This window comes from Haliaeetus albicilla, chromosome 30, assembly GCF_947461875.1.
Source record: "Haliaeetus albicilla chromosome 30, bHalAlb1.1, whole genome shotgun sequence".
In the NCBI taxonomy this organism is placed as follows: Eukaryota; Metazoa; Chordata; class Aves; order Accipitriformes; family Accipitridae; genus Haliaeetus; species Haliaeetus albicilla.
This window is the reverse complement of record NC_091512.1, coordinates 891,149-914,154: the sequence shown is the minus strand read 5'-3', so window position 1 is coordinate 914,154 and position 23,006 is coordinate 891,149. Positions and strand designations below refer to the sequence as shown.

Here is a 23,006-nt window from a genome sequence, read left to right as displayed (position 1 = left end):
GGAAAATCCAGCCAGGCTGCAGAGACATCCGTGAAGAAACAGAAATGCTGGAGTGAGAGCTAGGTGGGAAAGCAAGATGGACATCAACAGCCTGAAGGGAAGGAGGCAAGGCATGGGACAGGTTATGACAGCCTGTAGTAGAGATGGCCATGTGCTCTGGCAAGGCTGAAAGGCCAAACAGGTCCAAGGGATTTGTCATCCTGGACTTGACAGTAGCTTCTGCCACTGAGGCCTACCAGGCAAGACTTGTTTTGAGGCTCTGGACTTAGTTTCTTCCTCACCCCCGCTTGGGGAAACCAGGATGCACTGTACAGTTTTCCTACACTTGGCATTGCTCACCCCCACATCTCGCTGTCCCCAGGAAGAGCCCTGACTCACATGTGAGGGACAGAATCTGTCTTCCCATACCAAATATTTTCTCAGCATTGTAGCCACCTTCACAGTGCTTTTGCCTACCTGCAATCACAGCCTCCAAGTATCTGCTCTAACGAGTCCCTGGGGAGGCTTTGTCAGGAATGGCCCTCAGTGGGGTCCATTAATGCTTCAAGGTACTTTGCTTCTGACTTTGGCTTCTTGAGAAGTTTCTTTCCGTCTGCTCTCAGTAGCTGAGGTTCATGGACTCAGCCTCAAATACACCATGGGGCTCATTAGGATACAGAAAGTTCTAACAAGCCTTGTTTCTTCCTGCAATTTTCTCCAAGTCTTCAAGACTTGTACAGCTAATTAGAGAAATTTCATAGTGTAGTTAAGGAGGAAGATTTCAAACTGCACCTATACCCATGATTTTTTCTCTTTTAAAGAACAGTTTTTCTTACTTTTCAGTTTAGAGAAGAGGTGATAGAAGCATTCTGCAAGTGATAATGATCCAGAGTGTCTCCTCAGGAGGTCTAGACAGCTAGGAAAAGCAGTCCCTTGAGGTCTGACACTGGATGTTCACCCTTGCTCCTCACCTCTCAAACCTCACCACTTCTGACATTGGCCACCTGGGGCTTACATCTCTGTTCCTTGCCTCAGACTTCTCCACTGATCTCTACAGCTGGAGGTTACAGCTCCATTGCACCATCTCCCCCCTGCTCTCCTTAGAGAACTGGCTGCACACAGGCCCAGAAGAATTTTTCCTATTTGCAAGCAAAGCGAAGAAAATCATGAAGAAGTTTCATAAACAATAAGTCGCACTCCTCAACCACATGCGAAGTACAAGCTGCCCCTAATGAGGCTGCCTTTCTACAAGGGATAGTCTTCTGAGAAATGTTTGTGATGGATACAAAAAAGTTAGATATAAACACAATTAAGGAATTGGCTAATAAGACTATTTGACTACTGGAAGACAGGCAAGCTTGTAACTCCCTGAAGCTCAAAGCAGCTGCATAGGGGAGAGGTATCTGAATGAACAAAGAGCAAGGGAAGGAGAGAAGTGGAGCACAATGGAAAGGGCCTTTGCCTAGGCAGTCTGCATCTGAAAAGATGACTTTCACAAATGGTCGTTTTGTCAGGACAGGTGTAACTGCATGAAAGACTACAGAAACTAAATACACCGAAGAACAGGCAGAATAGCGGTAACGAAGTTACAGGGAAAGACTGATATTTCTTTGGAATGTCCTCTGTAAAGGGTCATGGAATTGGTAGGGGTCTCTTGAGAGTTAACACAAACCAACGTTGCGCCCATCTCCTAAAGAGGCCAGAAGTGCAACCCAGGGAACCACAGGCTGTACAAGGTCACTTTGATGAGGAGTGTGCCATTGAATGACTCCTCATGGGTGACGTTTCTGGGCACCTAAAAAAGGAGAACATTGGCATGGACTTCCTAAGGGTAAATCAGGCCTTGCCCACCTGACTGCCGTCATGATGAAGGAAGTGCATTTGTGCATGAGGGGAGCACAGTGGATGTTGTTTACTTCCACTTCAGCAAGACTTTTGGCACATTCTCCCTCAATATTCTTCTGCTCAAGTTAGGACATTTCGGTCTGGATGGATAGACAAAGAGATGGGCATAACACCAGTTGGATGATGAGGCTGAGAGCCTAGTGGTGAAGGGGTCATACCCTACCTGGAGGCCAGTGGGACATATTGGGGCATTGTGGGGCTGCACAAGGGACTCTCCTGGGTGCTGGGCAGCGTTACACCTGTACCCATGACCCAGAGGATATAACTCTAACCATGTTTGTTGATGGCACTGTATTGGGAGGACCATTCCTGTGCCTTGGGATGCCATTCAGGGGAACCTAACAGGCAGAAGGACTGTCCTGTCAGGAACGTTGTGAGATACAGGAAAGACAAAGGCCAGATCCTGTGCCTGGGATAGACTAACACCCTGCAGTGGCAGGGGAAGGGGACTGCTTGGCCAGAGAGCAACTCTGAAGAACAGCTCTGGTGGTGGTGGGGGACAGAAGGCAAAACACAATCCAGCAGTGATCTACATGATCCAGGGCTACCTGGTAGCAAAGGTGGCCAGCAGTGTCCTGGAGTGTAGAAAGAAAAGCCTTGCCAAAAGAGTGAGGGAAAATATTGTCTCCCCTGCCCATCACTTGTCAAACCACCTGTGTATTACTGTGTCCATTTTTGGGACTCTGGTTCAAGTGTCCAGGGTCTCGCTGGGGTGGGGTTCACTTTCTTCGTAACAGCCCCTATGGTGTAAGGATTTCCATTGGTGCCTCAAACAGTGCTGATAACACACTAGTGTTTTAGCTGTTGCTGAATAGTGTTTGCACAGCATCAAGGTCTTCTCTGAACACACCTCCCTGAACACAGCTATGGGTATGCCATGCCTCCTGAGATTCCTGAGAACATCCACCTTCTTGTCCACGGGAGTGGGTTCCTTATGCAAGTTTCCTGGCATATCTGCAGACCAATGGAGTGCTTTAGGCTGCAAACGGAAATGAAAGCAAGCCTGTGACTGGGGCACTATCAGCTTAATTGCTACAAGAGAAGGGAGATGGAGGGATCTCAGAGCTGCCAGGTTCCTGCTGAAGATATAAGGTCTCTGAAATAACAGCAGAAGATAACAGTTTTGAACTGGCGTAGCCTTCAGATCATTTCACATGTGATGGCTCTGCTCCCCCAGTTCAATCATTGGCACCTGGAAACCACCCCTGCTTTTCCTTCCTCTCCTCCCAAAACCTGACCAAGTGATGACAGGAAGGAAGGAAGGAAGCAGAAAGGCCCTAGGCCTCCATGACTCAGCTGGGTTCTGGCACTTGGAGGGCCACAGAGTCTTTCCATTGTACAACCCATAAAGAATCAAGGTGGGAAGTGAGCCTGCAAGTGTGAATCAACAAGGTCCATGGACAGGCAAGGCTGTGTCTATGGCTGTGTCTGGAGACCAGTAGCCCTACAGCATAGACCAAGCTGGGGCTGAAACTCAGGCCTAGGCTTCAATCGTCTCCTGGGCCCATGGGCAGAGGTGTGGGTGGAAGCTGCAGGTGATGCTACCCAGGGCCCTGTCACTGCCATCTTAGACCCCACCTGCCAGCGCCCTCAATAGGCCAAATTCTCATTCCCTGATGTGCAGGGTCTGCTCTCTGCTACTCTCCTTCTTCCCATCCCTGGGGATCTGGAACATCAAAATTTCATGGTCACTATGGCCAAGGCTGACACCAGTCTTCACATCCCTGACAAGCTCTTCCTCTTCTGGGAGTTCCAGGTCCAGGTGAGCATCAGACTGGATGGCCTATTCAGAAGCTGACTCACAGAGAAGCTCCCACCTCATCAGTTGCCTGTCCCATACAGAATGTCCACACATATCTGAGCTGCCCTGACATCACACAAGGCATCCCCCGCTTCTCATCTTCCCTGTCGGTCTCTCCTAAACATGTTGTGTCTCCATTCACTAAATAACCCGTGGGAGCTGTCCTTCCGCACCTCAGCTCTTATTCCACTCATGTCACAGCTCTGTCATGGCACACAGGGCTCCCCCGTCCACGCCCCAGGTGGTGGGCATTGATGCCCATTAGGACTGCAGCACCTCAGATGTGGCACCAGGGCCAAGGGCAGACTTGTAACAAGGAAACCTTCTGCCAAGTGATGGGAGCCCTTGTCTAGAAAGGCTTTGCTTCTCAGCAGATGCATGCTGGAGTAGATGGCAGGTGGCAACATCATGATGAATGACTTTCCCACAAAGAGCAAAAGCTGCAGTCCCCAAGGCCAGAGAGAAACAGGCCTGGGCTGTGCAGCCCTGGCAGGAGAGGGGGTTGCTGTCCCAGGTGACTCTGCAGCACTGTGGGACCTGTGACAGAGGTGAAGGTCATCTTCAAGAAGGACAGTTTCCTTGGGAAGGACAGCCTGTGATCCAACTATACTGTGGAAATCATGCTGGGGTCGACCAGCTAGACAGCAGCTCCACAGAGGAGGCCCTTGAGGTCCCAGAGGACAAGCAGCTGAGCATGAGCGAGCAATGCCCCCTCATGGCAAAGGCCAACAGCCTCCTGGGCTGCATTAGGAGAAGCCTTGCTGGCAGAGGGAGGGAGGTGATCCTTCCCCTCTACTCAGCACTGCTGAGGCCACAGCTGGAGTGCTGTGTCAAGTGCTGGGCTGCCCAGTGCATCATACTTGTTGACCTACTCAAGCAAGTCCAGCAAAGAGCCACAAAGCTGGTTTAAGGGACTGGAGCATCTTTCCTAGCAGAAAAGGCTGAGAGATGTGGGACTGTTCAGCCTGGAGAAGAAAAGGCTGAGGGGGATCTTATTAATGAGTATAAACCTCCATCTGAACCCAAGAAAACAGTGTTTGACTGTGTGGGTGGTTAAACACTGGAACAGGCTGCCCGGAGAGATTGTGGAGTCCCCCTCCCTGGAGTTAATCCATACTCACCTAGATAAGGTGCTGAGCAACATACTCCAGCTGACCCTTCCTCAGCTGAGGGGGTTGAACTGGATGGTCTCCAGAGGTGCCTTCCAATCTCAACATGTCTGTGATTCTGTGACTATAAAGGAGAAAAGTAAGACAGAAAGGAATGAACAACACATAGCCTTGACTGCAAATATGGTGGGATCCCATGGAGAAGTTCCAAGCTGGAACAGGGGACAAGTGTGAGGAGGAAGGAGCAGCAGAGTTGTTCTTTAGTGACTGTTAACCCCCTCTTCACCATCCCCCATGCTCCTCTTGGGGTTGGGATGATGTTGTGGTTTAACCCCAGCCAGCAACTAAGCACCACACAGCTGCTCATTCACTCCCCCCCCCCCCCCAGTGGAATGGGGGAGAAAATCGGGAAAAGAAGTAAAACTTGTGGGTTGAGATAAGAACGGTTTAATGGATCAGAAAAGAAGAAACCAATAAGGATAATGATAACACTAATGAAATGACAACAGTAATAATACAAGGATTGAATGTACAAATGATACCAGTGCAATTGCTCTCCACCTGCCAATTGACACGCAGTTAGTCCCCGAGCGGTGATTCCCCCCGCCTCCACTCCCCCCAGTTTATACACTAGATGGAACATCACATGGTATGGAATACAACGTTGGCCACTTTGGGTCAGGTGCCCTGGCTGTGTCCTGTGCCAGCTTCTTGTGCCCCTCCAGTTTTCTCGCTGGCCAGACTTGAGAAGCTGAAAAATCCTTCACTTTAGTCTAAACACTACTTAGCAACAACTGAAAACATCAGTGTTATCAACATTCTTCACATTACTAAATGCAACACATAACGCTATACCGGCTACTAGCAAGAAAATTAACTCTATCCCAGCCAAAACCAGGACAACACCACACTGAGGAGAGCAGACACTACACTGCAGGGCAGGGTTGCCATCTCAGAAGGACATAGACAGGCTGGAGGGATGGGCCAAAAGGAACCTCATGATATCCAATAAAGACAAATCCAAAGTCCATGCCCCAAGGTGAACTAAGCCCCTGCAATGACAGAGGCCAGGGGCTGCATGGCTGGGTAGCAGCTCTGTGGGAAAAGTTCTGGTGGTCCTTGGGTTTCATTAGGCAAAAGATGAGCCATCAGCAAAGGTGGCCAACATCATCCCAGGTGTATGAGAAGGAGCATAGAGAGTGGAAGTGATTATCCCCCTCTGCTCAGCACATTTTAGAACAGATCCAGAATACTTGCCAAGGTTTTGACCCCACAATACCCGAGAGACAGTGGTAAACTGGAGCCAGTTCAGTGGAGGGGCACAATGGTGGTCAGGGCAGGAGCACTTGGAATGTGAAAAGAAGCTAAAAGAGCTGGGCTTGTTTGTCTGGGAGAAAAGAAGATCTTGGGGGAACATGCAGCAGCATTGCACTGTTCCCGTGAAGACTGAGTCAGGCTCATGTCCATGGTACAAGACACAAGGACAAGAAGCAGTGGGCTGAAACAAGAGAAAGTCAGGGTACATACAGGAAGAAACTTTTCCAACGTGACAATAGTCAAGTGCTGGAAGCCATTGCCCAGAGGGTGTGTGCCAGCTCTATGCCAGAAAGTGACCAAGCCGTGTTTGGATGAATCCCTGAGGAATCTGCTCTGATGCTGTCTTGGGTAGGAGGTTGGTCGAGAAACCTCCCAAGGTCCTTTCCAGCCTGACTGATGCTGTCCTTCCTTCCCCTTCAGGTCTTCAAATGAGAGAAAGCTCCCAGGTTCTCCCTGACCACAGAAGTACTTCACATCAGGTGTAGGGCTGCTTCACAGGTGTCCCCAAACAGCCCTGACCACATCCTTTGCTTCCCTTTTCATTTCCCTCTGCCCAAGCAGTTCTCTGCTACTCTCTAAAAGAGTAGCCTGCCATGTTAATCCTTTGCCCATTGGCCCTGCATCTCTTGTTTTGTACCCTCTTATGGTACTTCTGAGATGGTTGCTGTAATGTTTATGACCATGGGTGCCACTCAGTTAACCACGTCATTCTCTTTCTTTACCCGTAGTGTCCTGCAGTTCCCCATATTGCTATCTTGCCAGAGGCATTGGCCCACAAATCTTAAATGTTGACACATTGGAGTTTCTGTCCAGAGGCACTTTGACACGCTTGTGGCTTTGGCCAACAGAAACCTCCTGAAGTTTTTCAAGGGGAAGGGGGCAAGGTCTGCACTGGGAGCAGAATAAACCCCATGATGTTTCAGCCAACCTGACCCTGGAACGGGCGATACCCCACTCTTGGCTGGGAGGCTGGACCAGAGATCCCAGCACTCCCTTTCCCAACAACCCTTCCATAAGCCTGTGCCTTGCAGTGTGCCCCAGGAGAAAGGATTCAGCTGGAGGTGGGGGTCTCTACAGCAGGGGGTCATAGGACAACTCAGGGTGGAATGGTCCTGTACTCAGGAGGTCTCAAGTTGTACCTTTGATTCCAAGCAGGGCCAGCCAGCTCTCAGGTCCAAGCAGATTGCTCCATGAACGTCTGCATCCCTGTACAGAGTCTGCACATGGGCCAGGCATTGAAGCCACCATTACAGAAATGGAGACAAGGCATTTGACCAGCTCCTTGAACCCAGGAATCGGTATGTCGTGCCTCCTGAGATTCCTGGGTGTAGCGTTCGCCGCATATCAAGGTGCCACGATTAGATCACTGATCACCCCCCAGATCAGGGAAAGAGACAGATAACACACACAGTGTGAGCGCCAACTTCCGCCTTTTATTGCGCAGTCAATTCCTTTTATACTAACAAGGGTAGGTGGGATTACAGACACATCATAAGGCTGCGACTAACCCTCTAACTTTCCGTGACATCGCGAGATCTTCCGAACACCCAACCCTACATCTCCCCCCTCTCTATGACGAGTTGGCCTCTATTGTTATGAACAATTCCACACCAAGAAATAACTAAGTAAAGTACTATGAGTATAAACATATCTCTACAACTAAGTTGAAACACTCTATCTTAAACACCCGTAAATGTCCCATTTACCCTGCAGAGCAAAGAGCTCCTTTATAGAAATTCGCACAGGAGGTAGATTGAAAGTTATACAGATACATCATGAGGCTTGGAAAGAGTTACTTCTATTACTCTATAAAGTTTATCATTGGTGCGCTGATGTTGGCTTAATGTCTGAGGCACCTAGATTCCTGGCTGCGAGCTCTGACAGCCGGATCCTATAAAGGCACGTATTGATGGACTCTGAGAGGGACGTCGTCCGGATACACATCAGGGTCCCCCAGTTGGCTTTGCATCCACTGCCAGAAGTTTGTAGCAGATACCCAAGGTGTCACAAGCCAGGAAAGGATGACAGCAACCTGTAGGAAAAACACTCAAACACTACGAGGTTAAGGCAGGATGAATCATACGACTAGGAACCCATTTCAGTAGCCCTTCAGGTGTCTGTACACAGGCATACCCTCGCCCAAGACAACACAACTCAAACGGCCCATCCCATTGGCGTGTCTGAAGGTCACGCACGCGGACCAACGGGTAGGGACCTTTCTCTTCCGCGTTCGTAAAGTGTCGTTGCGCCGCCGTCTCTTCCAGATCCCCTCGAACTGTCTGATTTAATGAAGTTAATGCAGTTAACAGAAGACGCTGTGTACGGAGAGCAGGTGTGTTTTCCTGTAACCAGGAGGGCTCCTCCTGCTCCCCCTCCCTAAGCCGATCGAGTAAGGCCTTTAAAGTTCGACGTGCTCGTTCTACAATGGCCTGGCCGGTGCTATATGAGGGATGCCATGTTTACTTAACAAGCTGAAGAAGGTAAAATTATTACAATAGCTAAAATCACAATAACTACAATAATGCCCATAATTCTTTGAGCCAACCCATTACCCCTAATGACCCAAACCATGAGGACTATGAGGAAGATGAACCATCCATACATTCTTGTGTCATCTTGCTCCGCGAACTCAGCCCAGCAATCGGTAGGTGCCAGCTTTCCGTGGGCATCCCCACGGAGGCAATGATGGCCTCACTGTACACCAGCCCGATGCTCTTCGGAAAATCACGGTATTTATACATTTGCAGAGGAACGGGTTTTGGCACACGTGGCCAGCGGGTGCCAAAAGTCTGCCTCAGTTGCAATCTATGACGCATGCGCTCGCTGGCCAGGTGCGCTGCACGAGTCATAGCCATCTTGTCTATTGGTTCATGGGCTTTATGATGCGGTTGCGGTGCACAGAGAATCTTGACCTGTTATGTTAACCAAGGTGACCTATACATTAGTTTTTGACTGAGGTGGTATTCATATTGCCACACCATCTATGATGCTCCAGATGATGATGGTCGTGCAAATTCAACAGGAGTCCATCGTGGGCCTGCATCTCATCAGCCAACACTTTCAACACCTTAATCACTTGCACAAGTCCCATCGTCGCCTAGTGCGACTGATCACGTTGGGGTCACCATTATGTAGCGTTCGCCGCATATCAAGGTGCCACGATTAGATCACTGATCACCCCCCAGACCAGGGAAAGAGACAGATAACACACACAGTGTGAGCGCCAACTTCCGCCTTTTATTGCGCAGTCAATTCCTTTTATACTAACAAGGGTAGGTGGGATTACAGACACATCATAAGGCTGCGACTAACCCTCTAACTTTCCGTGACATCGCGAGATCTTCCGAACGCCGAACCCTACACCTGGGAACACCTAAGCTTTATGTGCAGAGGAGTGTGAGTCCTCTTTTGGTCTCCTGGGCGGTCTCCTGGCAAATGCGGTGCTTCAGGCTGTGAAGAGAATCCAAAGAATCTTTTTTACTAGGTTAGTTTCATTCTACATGTTGAGATGCAGGACAGATGAAAGGAGCTCAGAGCTTCCAGGGTCTCTGCTGCACAATTTGGACTTCAGAGACTGGAACTGTCAGTAACAGTATTGTGTTAGTGTACACCACAGGGCAATGTTGGCTTCCTTTGTGCCTTTGCACTAATCTGGGATCTGTCCCTCTGCCGCCTTTGGCTAAAAAAGAAACATCTCCCCTCTTCCATCTCCCTCTCCTCCACAGACCAGGGAGAAAAGATATGAGGCAGGGATAATTTAAAGGGCAATGGTGTCTAAGAAGTGTAACATGTAAAGGACAACAAAGAACTAGCCATGAGAGAAAAACCACTGCTTTAAGAATTCATGCCAGAGGCTAAATACCAAGAACTTATGGCTCTTTTGTCATGTCAAAATGAATGTTGGGAATGAAATGAAAGTGCTTTAATTAATCATAATGAAGAATAAGAAGGAATTCCCTTACAGCACTGTGTTGTTAGTATTCTAAAGTGTTAATACTTCTAATTCCACAACATCCTTGAGAGCTGCTTTATTTTTCTCATTTCCAAAGCTCAGCCTACTCTGAACATCCAAGGACTACCTCAAATCTCTGCAGCCCAAATCTCTCCAACCTTCTCTCATCCACACTCTTTTACTCCAGGACACTTCTCACCATCACTTCAATACACTGCCCAGTCTCTATTTTGCAGCTGGGTGAAGCCAGGGTATGCCCTTGCAAAGCCTTCCCTTCAAAAGTCTTTCCTACGTGCTAATCCCACTGGTGTCACCTCATGCTGTGTACCGCTCCTTCCTCCTCCTGCAAAGCTCCATTGGGTGGGCAGTTTTCCTCTTTCTGTCATACCCATTCACCTTCGCAATCTTTTTGTATTGTATGCATATGAAATATAGTCTCAGGAAACACATCCCCTCCCAGCATCAGCCATTTCCAATTGCAGGCTGAGATACTTCCCCTCTTGGAGCAGACATTGTGCAAAGCTGCTCCATATGTGGAAACAAACTTCAGAGCTGCATAGGCATTTGAGCTAAAAACCCCCACCAGGCTAGTTTTTCAAAGAGACACAGTTTCAGAGTGGCAAAGCCAATTCTGTACATAAATGCTTGTGCTGGTTTTGGCTGGGAGAGTGTTCATTTTCTCCATAGAGGCTTGTGTGGGACTATGTTCTGGATTTGTGCTGAAAACAGTGTTGATCACACAGGGATGTTTTAGTTACTGCTGAGCAGTGCTTGCACAATGTCAAGGCCTTTCTGCTTCTCACACTGCTCTGCCAGTGACTAGGCTGGAGGTGCGCAAGAAGTTGGGAGGGGACACAGCTGGGACAGCTGACCCCAACTGACTAAAGGGATATCCCAGACCATATGACATCGTGCTCAGCAATAAAAGCTGGCAGAGGAAGTAAGGGGTGGGGGGGTGTTGGAGTGATGGCGTTTGTCTTCCCAAGTAACTGTTCTGTGTGATGGAGCTCTGCTTTCCTGGAGATGGGTGAAGACCTGCCTGCTGACAGGAAGGAGTGAATGAATTCCTTCTTTTGCTTTGATTGTGTGCCCAGCTTTTGCTTTACCTATTTAACTGCCTTTAACTCAACCCACCAGTTTTCTCACTTTTCCTCTTCCAATTCTCTCCCCCACCTCACCGCTGGGGACTGAGCGAGTAACTCTGCAGTGCTTAGTTGCCTGTTGGTGTTAAACCATGACAAACAGATACTCCACAGCTCTCTGGGACCCTATTCCAGTGCTGGACTGTCCCCCTGGTGATTTTTTTATTATTATTCTTTATGTCAAGATAGTCAAGCATTACACAATTCAGTGCAAGACATCAAAGCAGGGGAAGATGACTTCCGTGTATCTTAACTTTTTTTTGCTGATTGCACGCAGGGACACTGTAGATAGTCCATGGGGTCTAGCAAGTGATTTCTCAACCCTGAAGGTAGTCATCTCTTCATCGGTTGTGTCGCCCTCGGGGCTTCATTGACTACAGACCATGCTTTGACTATTTCCCTTTACTGTTACATAGGTCAGACACAGCTTGAAGCAGCTATTTGCATTAAAATACTTAGGGGCACTGAAGATGCTCTAGAGTACAAAGATATCATGGTGGGGCAGGACCTAACAGGAATGCCTCAGGACACCTTTCCCCTTCTTGAGGAGGATGAAAGCCAGGCTGGACATGTAGTTTTCTTTCAGCAAATATGGGATGCCTTTGTTCAGGCAACCACGTACCACAGTGGGTACTATTTGGGACTATATTTTACATACTCTGTAGTATCACTTTGTCTGTAGGAGTCTCCTCAAGGCAACTCTCACTTCCTTATTCCTCAGGCTATAGATGACAGGGTTAAACATGGGGGTCACAACTGTGTAAAGCAGGGCAAGGTATTTGTCAGCATCTACAGAATCCCCTGACCGTTGCTTTAAGTAGGTGACTGTGGCTGAGCCATAGAAGAGCATCACCACCCCAAGGTGCGAAGAGCAGGTGGAGAAGGTTTTGTGCCTGCCCAGGGCTGAAGGTATTTTCAGAATTGCCCTGATAATTTGAATGTAAGAAATAACTATTAAGGAGAAGGGAAGGATGGCAAATACCAGGATGATGGTGTACAGCATCACTTGGTGCCAGAAAGTGTCGGCACAGGCCAGTTCCAGCAGAGGGGGAACATCACAGAAAAAGTGGTGAAGGTCATGGGATGCACAGAAGGGCAAAGTGAACACCTGGTAGGTCTGTCCGACTTGCACTGGAACGACAGCTATCCATGACCCCACCACCAGTCTGATGCAGAGACCCCTGCTCATGATGAGGGTATAGCGCAGGGGGTCACATATGGCTGTGTAGCGGTCATAGGCCATGGCAGCCAGGAGAAGGCTTTCGATGCTGCCCAACAAAACCAGGAAATACAGCTGGGCAGCACAGCCAAGGAAGGAGATCCGGCCATCTTCCATCAGGAAACCCACCAGCATTTTTGGCAGAGTGACTGACGTGTAGCAGACCTCCAGGAAGGACAAGTTCCTCAGGAAGAAATACATGGGGCTGTGGAGGCTTGAGTCCACCACTGTGATGAGAGCAATCAGGCTGTTCCCTGTGAGGACCACAAGGTAGATGACCAGGAATGCTGCGAAGCACAGGCCCTGCAAGCTGGAGTGGCCAGAAAATCCCAGAAGAATGAATCCAGATCCAACAGTGTGATTCTCCAAGCCTTTTCTTTGGGACATTTTCCCTATACGGAGCAATCCAAACAACAGGCTCTTAGAGGATGCTGATGGCCTGTCCACCATCACGCGCACTTCAAGCCTAGAGAAAGACTACAAACATCCGCATACATGTGATTGCAGGGTTAGGCGAGCTTGACCAAGATCGGCATGAATGTTTGCAAACCTAACATGGCTTGCTTGCTGCAGGGAGGTTTGTAAAGAGAGGAGAGAACAGAATCCTTGAGCCTGAATGACTGGGTTTTGTCATCTGCAGAAAAGAAACTTGACTTTCTTTTTTAGAGAATAGAATACCTGGTGACAGATGAGAAAAAGGCAGAAAAGGGATAAACACTAGCCACTTCAGCAACAGTCTTGCTTACACTCCTTGTCTGGATCTTGTAAGAGCTACTTTTAGTGTAAGACAATTAAGAAGAAATAGGGTGCAAAGGAGAAAAGGGAGGAAAAAGAAGAAAACAGAGCAAGGCAAGGCATGACTTGATTCTTAGACCTTAGTGAAAGAGATCAGTCCCAGCTCTCCTCTCTCACATGTAAGAGCTCACCCCGTGATGCTGTGTCCACACACAAAGATCTGGGAGACTATCTCAGATCCGAAGCATTAATTTTTACATGGTGAAGGGTGAATCCCATCAGAAGGAAAACAAGCTGCTATCTGCCAGTGAATCCAGTGACACTGAGGCATGCATGGGACATTTTAACAAGACAGATCAGCAGCAGTTTATGCATAAATCACAAGTTTTCAGGGTGCTAAAGGACTTTTTTATGCAAGTGATCAAATAGCTTCATGCAGTTTTCAGTCATACAGAGAAGAAAGTGATCAAAAGTGGGTGATGGCCCCACGGTACCCCGTTTTCCTGAACAGGTCAGGCTTTTATAACTTCTGAATGAGTCCTGAATAATTCCGCATTCTTAAACTTGCTGCTCTGTCACTTGGGTTTCTGAAGAGCTTACAAATCCAGCTGAGGGCCCGTTCGCTCTGATCCCAAGCCTGCAATGCTTCCCAGATCCCTGCAAGCCCTCACAGAGGCAGAGCAATGCTCTTGCTGCCTGGGGAACTGAGCCTTCCCTTTGCATTTCCCACCTTCCCAGAGCATAAAGACTTCTTGCTGGACACACTTGAAGGATGTGAGCTACAAGCACGCAGCACCACACTAGCAGGTCGCTTCTTAGGAAGAAGTGACTCAGCTGAAAGATGTTTAAGAATCTTGGTCTGACATGGGGAAGCAATATCCTCTTCCAGGCAGAGGACTGAGGATGCTGGCTGTGTCTCTCCAGCTATCAATAACACCCTTTGAGAAGTCTTCTTAAAGTCGGATGCGTTAATGATGAGAACAACAGGTCAGAAAACATGTGATAAAAGCATTCAGATTAGCCAAGTGAAAATTGCAGGGCAGTTTTCTCCCAAGAAAACCCAGAATTCACAAAAACACATGGTCCTAATAGTTTGATGCTTTTTCCAAGGTATTCCTGCCTTTTTCCTGTGAGTTTTATCTATCTCCTAAGGGTGCCATTCAACATTTGCAAGTTAACGTCAGGGTTTGCGTGAGGCAAAAGTCACCATGATTGTTTCCTAATCTACCTACTTATTCATATACATGTACAGAAAAATGAAATAGTTTTATTTTCTGAATAAAAACCCCTGTGACTTACCCACATTTATTTTAAATTAATGCTTTAACTCAAAGCTACCACTTACATGCAGATTATCCACATACCAGCATTTCCTGCTTGTTTCAAAATGTTCTCAAGCATACAGCCTATTCTTTTTAACGCTCGGATGTGCCAGTGCATCCCAAGATCACAGGTAGAGCACAGTTCAGGCTAGCTTTGCTCTCGGGAAACTGCCAGAGTACTTCTTCCGTGGTGACTATCCCTCAGGCAGCTTTTCTTAAAGCTGAAGGAAGCTCGTTCCAGTGAGCTCAGCCAAGCTGGATAGATGCCTGCAGCTGCTTCTGGTAGTGTCTGTGCTGCCACACTACCTCCGTATTCCAGGGCATGCCAAAAGGGATTTACCGTTGTCAGGAGCCCAGAGGCAGGAACACGGTCCTCAGTCCGTGATGCTGCAGGAGGCAGTGCTTACCTTTTTTCACTCCTTCTTTCCCCTGGAAACCACCTGAGTATGGTTCTCTGGACACCTCTCTGTCACTCTCACCTGGTTATAAGACAGTTAGTAAGCAGCCTCAGGAGAGAAGGTGGGGACGCTGGTGCTGCCACTGCTCCTCCCTGGATGCCCACGGCACCATGAATGATTTGAGAAAGACTGTCAGAAGCATGGGCGTTAGCCTGACTAGCAACTTCCAGCATAACTATAGGTCTTTAAACAGCAGAAAAACGGAGGCATGAGGTTTAGCTGCTCAAAGGACAGGTGCCAAACTTGTGGAAGGAAAACCAAACCAAACCAAAAAGGCAAGCAGAAAATAAGCCTATTCAACCTGTGCTTAACTTCACTGTGCAGCAACAGAAAAGGCCTCTCTGTACCTCCACCTCCCCGGGTCCCATGTTATCCTCAAGGCGGAGGTGGCCCTGAGAGCTTGAACTCTGTTCTACGGAAGAAAGTGAAGATGGTCTTCAAGAACATGGACAAAGGGCAATTTCCAGGTTTTGAATTAACAACCTCTGAATAGTGCAGCTTGCAAACTGCATGGACGGCGGAAGTCCCAGTTTGCTGTGCGGACAACAGATACCCCTGAATTCTTTTAAAATTATTTGCTTGGCTTAAACAGCAATTCTGAGCTCTGATCCTCTTAAGCATCCACCTAAAACCCTAGTGGCAAGACCCAAGAGGCAGGTAGCTATCTTGTAAGGTCTTCATTCTCCAGCATTCCCCCTACTGCTAGTATTCCAAACTTACGGAGAAAGCATGATTATAACCATATACATACTTTTTTCCTTATTACCTCTGGTTTCCAGCTTGCTTCAAGTGCAATTAATCTCTTAGAAAATTTGCTTTAGTGGGTTTGAGAGGTCTTCTTCTTCCTTCTCCCCTCCAAAAACCCCAAAACTTCAGAGCGCAAGGCTTAGGTTTACTCACAGGTTAAAATTAAGACACAGAACCCATGTTACTTAAGTGGCTTGTAGCAGAGCTACTACACCTTGAGTTTATAAAAAGGTTACCTTGGTTTTGTGACCAAGGTTAAAACCATGGTATTTAAATACCGTCAACTCTGTGTACTAGTTACAGTAGGTATACATCTTCAGCACCTGTGTAAATAAAAATCCATCAGGAATTTGAAGGAAGTAAAGCTGAAGTAGGTGATAAGATAAACAGCAAAGCAAATATGAAAAGTAAGTGTTTTCTAATAGTCTACAACCCTGTGATATTACCAAGCTTTTAAATAAATGCTTCCACTTGTGTATTCCAAGACTGTTAAAGGCTGTTTTGCCCTTAACCTCTAGGTCAGCACATGGATTTATGCATCTAGTATCAAACTAACCTAGCTAATTGATATCAAAATATATGCCTTTATGTGGATTTTTTTTTTTTTTTTACTGTTGCTTTGTAGAACTATCTTCTGATCTCTCTTACTTTTGTTGTTGTTGTTGCTCCTCTCACTCTTAAGGTTTTAAGAAGAAGTTTAGGAAGAAGTTAGGTTCCTAGTTTCCCGGACTTGATCCAGCATAGGTGAGATTACACACTTTACCTTAATATACCCTGACTCAACGCTTGGCCCAGTGCAGAGTGACGTCACTGTTCGGGAGTTTCCCTGGCTATTGCAGAAGTTCGATACTGCCCCAGGACTATGCAAATCAGATTACAGCTGTTTTAAATAAAGTTCAAACTGCAACAATTCAACTGAAAAATTTTCCTTTGTTTATGGAGCAAGTCCTCTGTCAAAGTGATTGAAAGAAAAGTTACTCATGCATAAAGACTCGGTGAGGGAGGCTCTTTGATACCAGATTTCTTGCAAACTTTGCTGTTTTCTATCTGCTTTCTTAGCTAGTTGCTGCGTGTGCGGCTTGGACATCCGGGTGGAAGGGGTGAGGGATGCCGGATCAATCTCCTTAAAGAGGAGCAGCTCTGTATTGAATTTGTGTATGGTTAGTAACTTGGAGCAAGACATTCCATTGCAGGAATTAACGTCTCCTGTGGTTTTACTTGTTAGGTCTAAGCAAAGAAGTGGTTCATGTGACGTCACCTCCACTTCTGCTGTTGCAATGGATGTCCCTGTAGAAACTAGAGAGAGAAAGTAATAGAATACTTTTTGCCTTAATGAGTCAAAAGCCAAGGGCAAAAAGAAAAAATATCTTGAAACTGTTAATCTTGACTTTGACTTTGGGAGGGAGAAGGCTTATTAATACTGCCTTTACATAACACTAAGCCTCCACTGGAGTGCCCAAAGCTCTATATTAGGGACCAAAGCTTCATTTCTGGGCTCCATAGAAGAACCAATAGGTTGCCTTCTTGTTTAGGGTGCAAAGCGTCATCTGTAGCTTCTAGCCCCTCCTTTTCAGTGCCCAAAGCCTCATGTTTAGGGCAGAAATACTCCTTTTTAGGGTCCAAACCTGTCTTTTATTACCCATAGGCTTTTTTAGGGCCCACAGTTTCATTTTTTTTGGATCTAAACCCTCATTTTCAGGTGCAGAAAGCCTCTTTCTAGAGAGCAGCCTCTTTTTAATGGTCCAAAGGCCAAAGGCTCAGGTTTAGTTTCCAAACTCTCAGGTTTAGAGGCCAAAGTTGTGGTTTTAGTGTCCAAAACCTCATTTATAGGTTCCAAGTCCCACTTTGAAGTTCCAAAGACTCGCTAGCTGACATAGTATCAGCAAGGCTCTCTCTAATGGTCTCTGTACCGCTCACAGTCTCGGTACTGGTATGACTGTAACGGTGTCACGGTCTTTTTACTGCTATCAGTGTCTGTAATGCTACCTCCATGCCTAATTGCATGTGTACCTGCCTCTGTACTGGTATCTGTGTGTGTGTCTTCAATTGCGTTTGGATCAGTACCTGTATGTTTAATGGCACCTCTATCCATAATGGTATTTTGAGCTGTAGCTGTAGCTGTAGGTGTAATGGAGTGTGCGCCTGTGTGTGTGACTGTACTTGTATCTGCAATGCTGTAAGTTACTGTGTCTGACTGTATCTATAATTGTATGTATTTTACGGCTGTATCTGCAACTGAAAGCGTGTGTGTCTTTAGCGATAATGGTGTGTGCTGGTTTTAGCTGGGATAGAGTTAATTTTCGTCATGGGAGCCCATATGGTGCTGTGTTTTGGATGTGTTCTTACAACAGTGCTGATAACACAGGGATGTTTTACATATTGCTGAGCAGTTCTTACCTAATTAGCATCGAGGCCTTTTCTGCTTCTCATAGTGCCCTGCCAGTGAGCAGGCATGGGGTGCACAAGAAGTTGGGAGGGGACACAGCTGGGACCGCTGACTCCAGATGACCAAAGGGATATTCCAGACCATATGATGTTGTGCTCAGAAATCAAGTTGGGGAGGTGGTGGGGGTGGGTGGGAATAATTGCAGGGGGCTGCTGTTTCTCAGGTACTGGTTGAGCATCCATCAGTGGTGAGCAACTGGGATTTTTTTTGCATCATGTACTTTTCTTGGTTTGGGTCTTTTGTGGGTTTTGTGTGTGTGTGGATGTTCCCCCCTACTTTTCTTATTAAACCATCTTTATCTCAACTCAAATGTTTTTGCCCTTTCACCCTTCCAATTCTCTCCCCATTCCATTGTGGGTTGGGAAGTGATCGAGCAGCTGTGTGATGCTTAGCTGCCTACTGGGGTTAAACCCAATGTGGAGTTCAAAGGGTTTGACCAGAGCATACTAGAGGGAACCTGTAATTATTACATGTCTTGAAGAGTTGCTGGTCACGATGTTGACTTCTCTGTTCTCGACATTGTTTTATCTGATCTGTGTCATGCTCCCTTTTTTGCTGTGGTGTGTAGCAGTTGGTGGTGTTTTGCCTGGAAGAATTATGATAAAAGCAGTGGCCTTGATCCTAATTTGGTATTTGGGCCCTGCATTTATGCCTTGCCTGTATTTTGGGAACCATTTTACGGAGACACTTCACAATTACATTTTTTCCCTTTTCTCTTCCAAGAGCCAATCAGTGGAGGAAAGAGAAGGGCACCTTCCCCTTTTTCTCCTATGGGGTAGGCATTTTCTTTCTTCTTACAATAATTCTTCAGTATCGTGAGCATCCTTGGGTAAGCAAAATACTCCTATTGGTACTTCTCAGGAATATTGTTTCTGCTTTTTCAAAGGTTAAGCAGCTCTTTCGAGAGATCAGCACGGGGATATGACCCAAGGAAGTGCAGTATTAGGTGGCAAGGCACGTGGAAGAATCTGGGCAGGTACCCAGAACGGTTGTCGCCTCTGGTGGTCTGGGACTTCACTCCCCCAACAAGTGTGGGATCCTAATGAAGTGACAGAATGTTTGAAAAGAGCATGTCCTGGCCCTGGCTATGCCAAAGAGACACAAGCTGTTGCACTGTTCTGGGGCCTGGCCTGTGCCTACTGAGCATTATTCATGACTATTCAGCACCCTCAAGGAGAAGAGAGGGTCTCTGGATCTGAAGACACACAGACACTGTGGCTAAACCAGAGATCCAGCCCTCAACTATATCAGGTGCTCCTACAGTTGCCTCCAGCTGAATGTGAAGGAAAGGTATCCCTTCAAAGATCATGCAAGTTACCAAGTCAAGTGGACCATTGCTGAGGGACATATCCAGTATCTGAGGGAATTAGCTGGGAAGACAAACGCCATAGCCTTGAACATACCCAACCCACCGCCTTAGTCCTCCTTGCCCCAGCTTTGATTGCTAAGCATGACGTCATAACATATGCAAATATCCCTTTGGTCTGCTGGGGTCAGCTGTCCCCGTTATGTCCCCTCGCAGCTTCTTGCCTACTTGTTAGTGGGCAAGAGTGAGGAACAGAGAAGCCCTTGATGCTGTGCAAGCACTGCTCAGCAATAGCTGAATCATCAGTGGTTTATCAATCAGGACTGGGTTGGTCATAAAACCAAACCACAGCACCCTAAGGGCTGCCAGGAAGAAAACTAACTGCATCCCAGCCAAAACCAGTGCTCCTACAATGAGAGTGAGACAACACAGAGAGTGTTGGGTAACACGGGAGGGGCTGCTGTACCCCACGGGCCTTCAATCCCATCTCTTGAAAACATCCCAACTGCAGCCAACCCCAAAACCCCGCCTGACCAGAGAGGGTCCCAGTAGCAGAGCCCTGTTGGTGCAGGGGGCAGACACAATATTTGGAAAAGGACTGGGGAAAAAGGGGATTTCTCAGGACAAGGGGGAAAATCTCTCGCCTCTCTGCCCAGCTGTGCCATCTCCCTGCAGGTGTCACAGCGGACCTTCAAATGACGTGGGCTGATGTCACGGGGGGGGTGTCCCCAGCGCCATGGCAGTGCCGGTACTTCCCAGTGAGGCTTGGGTGCTGCCGGGCACTGCTCAGGGGCTCCCCACCGCTGCCCTTCGGAGCTGCTCCACGGCTGAGAGCGGGGTCAGGAAGCAGCAGGGATGCGCTGGGGGACCCTCACTGACAGGAGAACGTCAGAGAGGAGTTCGGGGTGAGGAGCCGGGAAAAGTGTCCCTTCTCCTGAGCTGAGGGCAAGCAGCAAGCTCAATGGAGGGCTGCTGCACCATGGCCATCAGCTTGGAGCTGAGCTCCAAGATAAACACAAAGAAGGGCAAAGCTCATTTGCACAGCCTCCAGGGCACACAAAGGTTGGATAGACTGTGAATTAGAAACTGGAGTAATGAAGACATTTCTTTGTGGAAAGCATTCAGATAAATAAAACAAAGTGAAAGAGAAGGAATAAAACCACACCCAAAATCACCATAGAAAGACCAGCAAAAGACAGTTTGGGGCTGTGATGAGGTGTAAGTATTATTCAGAAGACAAGAGGCAGTTTATTCCTTCTAAAAAGCACCCAGTGGTTAGTTTTCTCAGGGCATCCTTGATCTCATGGTTTCTCATGCTGTAGATGAGGGGGTTCACTGCTGGAGGCACCACTGAGTACAGAACTGCCACCAGCAGGTCCAGGGATGGGGAGGAGATGGAGGGAGGCTTCAGGTAGGCAAACACGGCAGTACTTATAAACAAGGAGACCACGGTGAGGTGAGGGAGGCAGGTGGAAAAGGCTTTGTGCCGTCCCTGCTCAGAGGGGATCCTCAGCACAGCCCTGAAGATCTGCCCATAGGACAGCACAATGGAAACAAAACACCCAAGGACTAAACAGGCACTAACCACAAGTACCCCAACTTCCCGGAGGTAGGCATCTGAGCAGGCGAGCTTGAGGATCTGGGGGATTTCACAGAAGAACTGGTCCACAGCATTGCCTCGGCAGAGGGGTACTGAAAATGTATTGGCAGTGTGCAGCACAGCATAGAGGAAAACAGTGCCCCAGGCAGCTGCTGCCATGTGGACACAAGCTCTGCTGCCCAGGACGGTCCCGTAGTGCAGGGGTTTGCAGATGGCAACGTAGCGGTCATAGGCCATGACAGTGAGAAGAAAATACTCTGCTGACATCAAAAAGACAAACAGAAATGCCTGGGCAGCACATCCTGGGTAGGAGATGGCCCTGGTATTCCAAAGGGAGTTGGCCATGGCTTTAGGGACAGTGGTGGAGATGGCGCCCAGGTCAAGGAGGGAGAGGTTGAGGAGGAAGAAGTACATGGGTGTGTGGAGGTGGTGGTCACAGGCTATGACTGTGATGATGAGGCCGTTGGCCAGGAGGGCAGCCAGGTAGATGCCCAGGAAGAGCCCGAAGTGCAAGAGCTGCAGCTCCCGCGTGTCTGCAAATGCCAGGAGGAGGAACTGGGTGATGGAGCTGCCGTTGGACATTTTCATCCTCTGGGAATAGGGTGCTGTCAAAGTAGAAAAAAGACAGTGAAGTGTCAGGGCATTATTCTCTGAGCAATATCAAAGCCATTTCCCATAGACCCTCCCACTCTCACACACACAGACACTTTTCCATATCTAGGAGACCTTCCTTCAGGTCTGTGGCTGGAGCCCAGCTTGGTGCTGGCCGAGTGTGCAATGAAGAGCAGGGCCTCTGCCCATGGGCTCTTGAAAGGCAGCCCTGCTCTGCAGCAGTGGGTTCATGGGATCGGTGGGGGAAAGGGCCAGTCTGGTGTTTCCCTTTGTCAGCTGAAACTGCTCCTAACCCAGAAGGGCTTGTCAGGATCTGCACTCCCAGTGCTAACGAATCAGGAAGGTAAAAGCAGTTTAAGAGTTCTAGGGTTTTTTACAGCTGCCCACATCACCCCTGGGGAGTTTTCTTAGATCTCAGGAGCCTTCAGCATTTCTGCTGCACTCCGGGAGAACAGCATGGGCCAGGCAAGTCAAGAGGATTGCCCGTGACTTAGTGCAGAGAGAGAGGGAGTTGCTCTGTCCTTCTGTCTAGTTCCCACTTTCACTGTGCTTGCACCTTTCTGAGATGGACATTAATCACACTCCCATGCTTTACCCTGAAAAGCCACCAGACACTGCTGAGAGCAGAGATGTCCACTGCAGACCACCAAATGTCTCCCCCTGTCTCAAAGTCTCAGCACCCTGCTTCTAGCCAAGGACACATCGGGCTCATTTCACCAACCTAAAAGCATTTCCTCAGTCATAGCATCTCTGTGCTTCTCCATGGGGCTTTCAGATCACAGAAAGCTGCTATGAGACAGGTTTGCATCCTGCAGGGCAGCTGACAGCTTGGAAGGACACTCAGAGGTGACAGACAAGTGACCTGATGTGATGGCAGCTCTGTAAGGGAGAATCAGCTCATTCCCCAGCCCCACAGACAGCAGTGAGCATAACCCCTCAGATGATAGGAAAGCTGGGACACTTGTTCCCATGGACACAGCTGCATGGGAGGACCCACAAGATCAGTGTGTGACTCTGCAGCTGAAACTCCCACCCCCAGAGAGCCTGACAGCAGGAACAAGATAACAGTAGCACAGACAAGTGGAGAACCAAGGAAAAAAGCAGTGATTGACTGGTTCAGAGAGGCAGGGGGAGAGGCAGCTGAAGTCTCAGGAAAGAGTAACCCTCACCCATTTGTGCATGCCACCTCCCAAACACCAGCACAGCCAGTCAGTTGTTCTCAGTCCCTGTGCTCTACTTCAGGAGGCTCCTGTCAGACTTACTGATCACTCCAAGTTACAGCTCAGGAGTCTCAGGAACTTGTTCAAGCATGACAAATCCTTCTGCATTGCTCCTGAAAATTCCTGAAAACTAAGA

At 48.1% G+C, this 23,006-nt stretch overlaps 1 protein-coding gene across 1 annotated transcript; it reads right to left on the bottom strand.

Annotated features, from left to right (window-relative positions):
- Positions 1-11,872: 11,872 nt before the first annotated feature.
- Positions 11,873-21,620, bottom strand: LOC138683016 (uncharacterized). Its single transcript, XM_069774537.1, has 3 exons — positions 20,677-21,620; positions 14,961-15,122; positions 11,873-12,890 (listed from the first exon to the last, which is right to left on the bottom strand). The coding sequence occupies exons 1-3, from the start codon at positions 21,618-21,620 to the stop codon at positions 11,873-11,875; spliced, it is 2,124 nt and encodes a 707-aa protein (XP_069630638.1).
- Positions 21,621-23,006: the final 1,386 nt, after the last annotated feature.

Bases quoted from the DNA above. Each gene is read 5' to 3' on its own strand.
- LOC138683016 (XM_069774537.1), bottom strand. From the start codon at position 21,620: ATGTCCAACGGCAGCTCCATCACCCAGTTCCTCCTCCTGGCATTTGCA. The intron at 15,123-20,676 runs GTCTTCTGAATA...TGCTGTTTAAAG, and splicing joins GAAGGAATAAACTGCCTCTT to ACCTATAGTTATGCTGGAAG. The intron at 12,891-14,960 runs GTGAGAGTGACA...GTCTTTCTCTAG, and splicing joins ACTAACTGTCTTATAACCAG to GCTTGAAGTGCGCGTGATGG.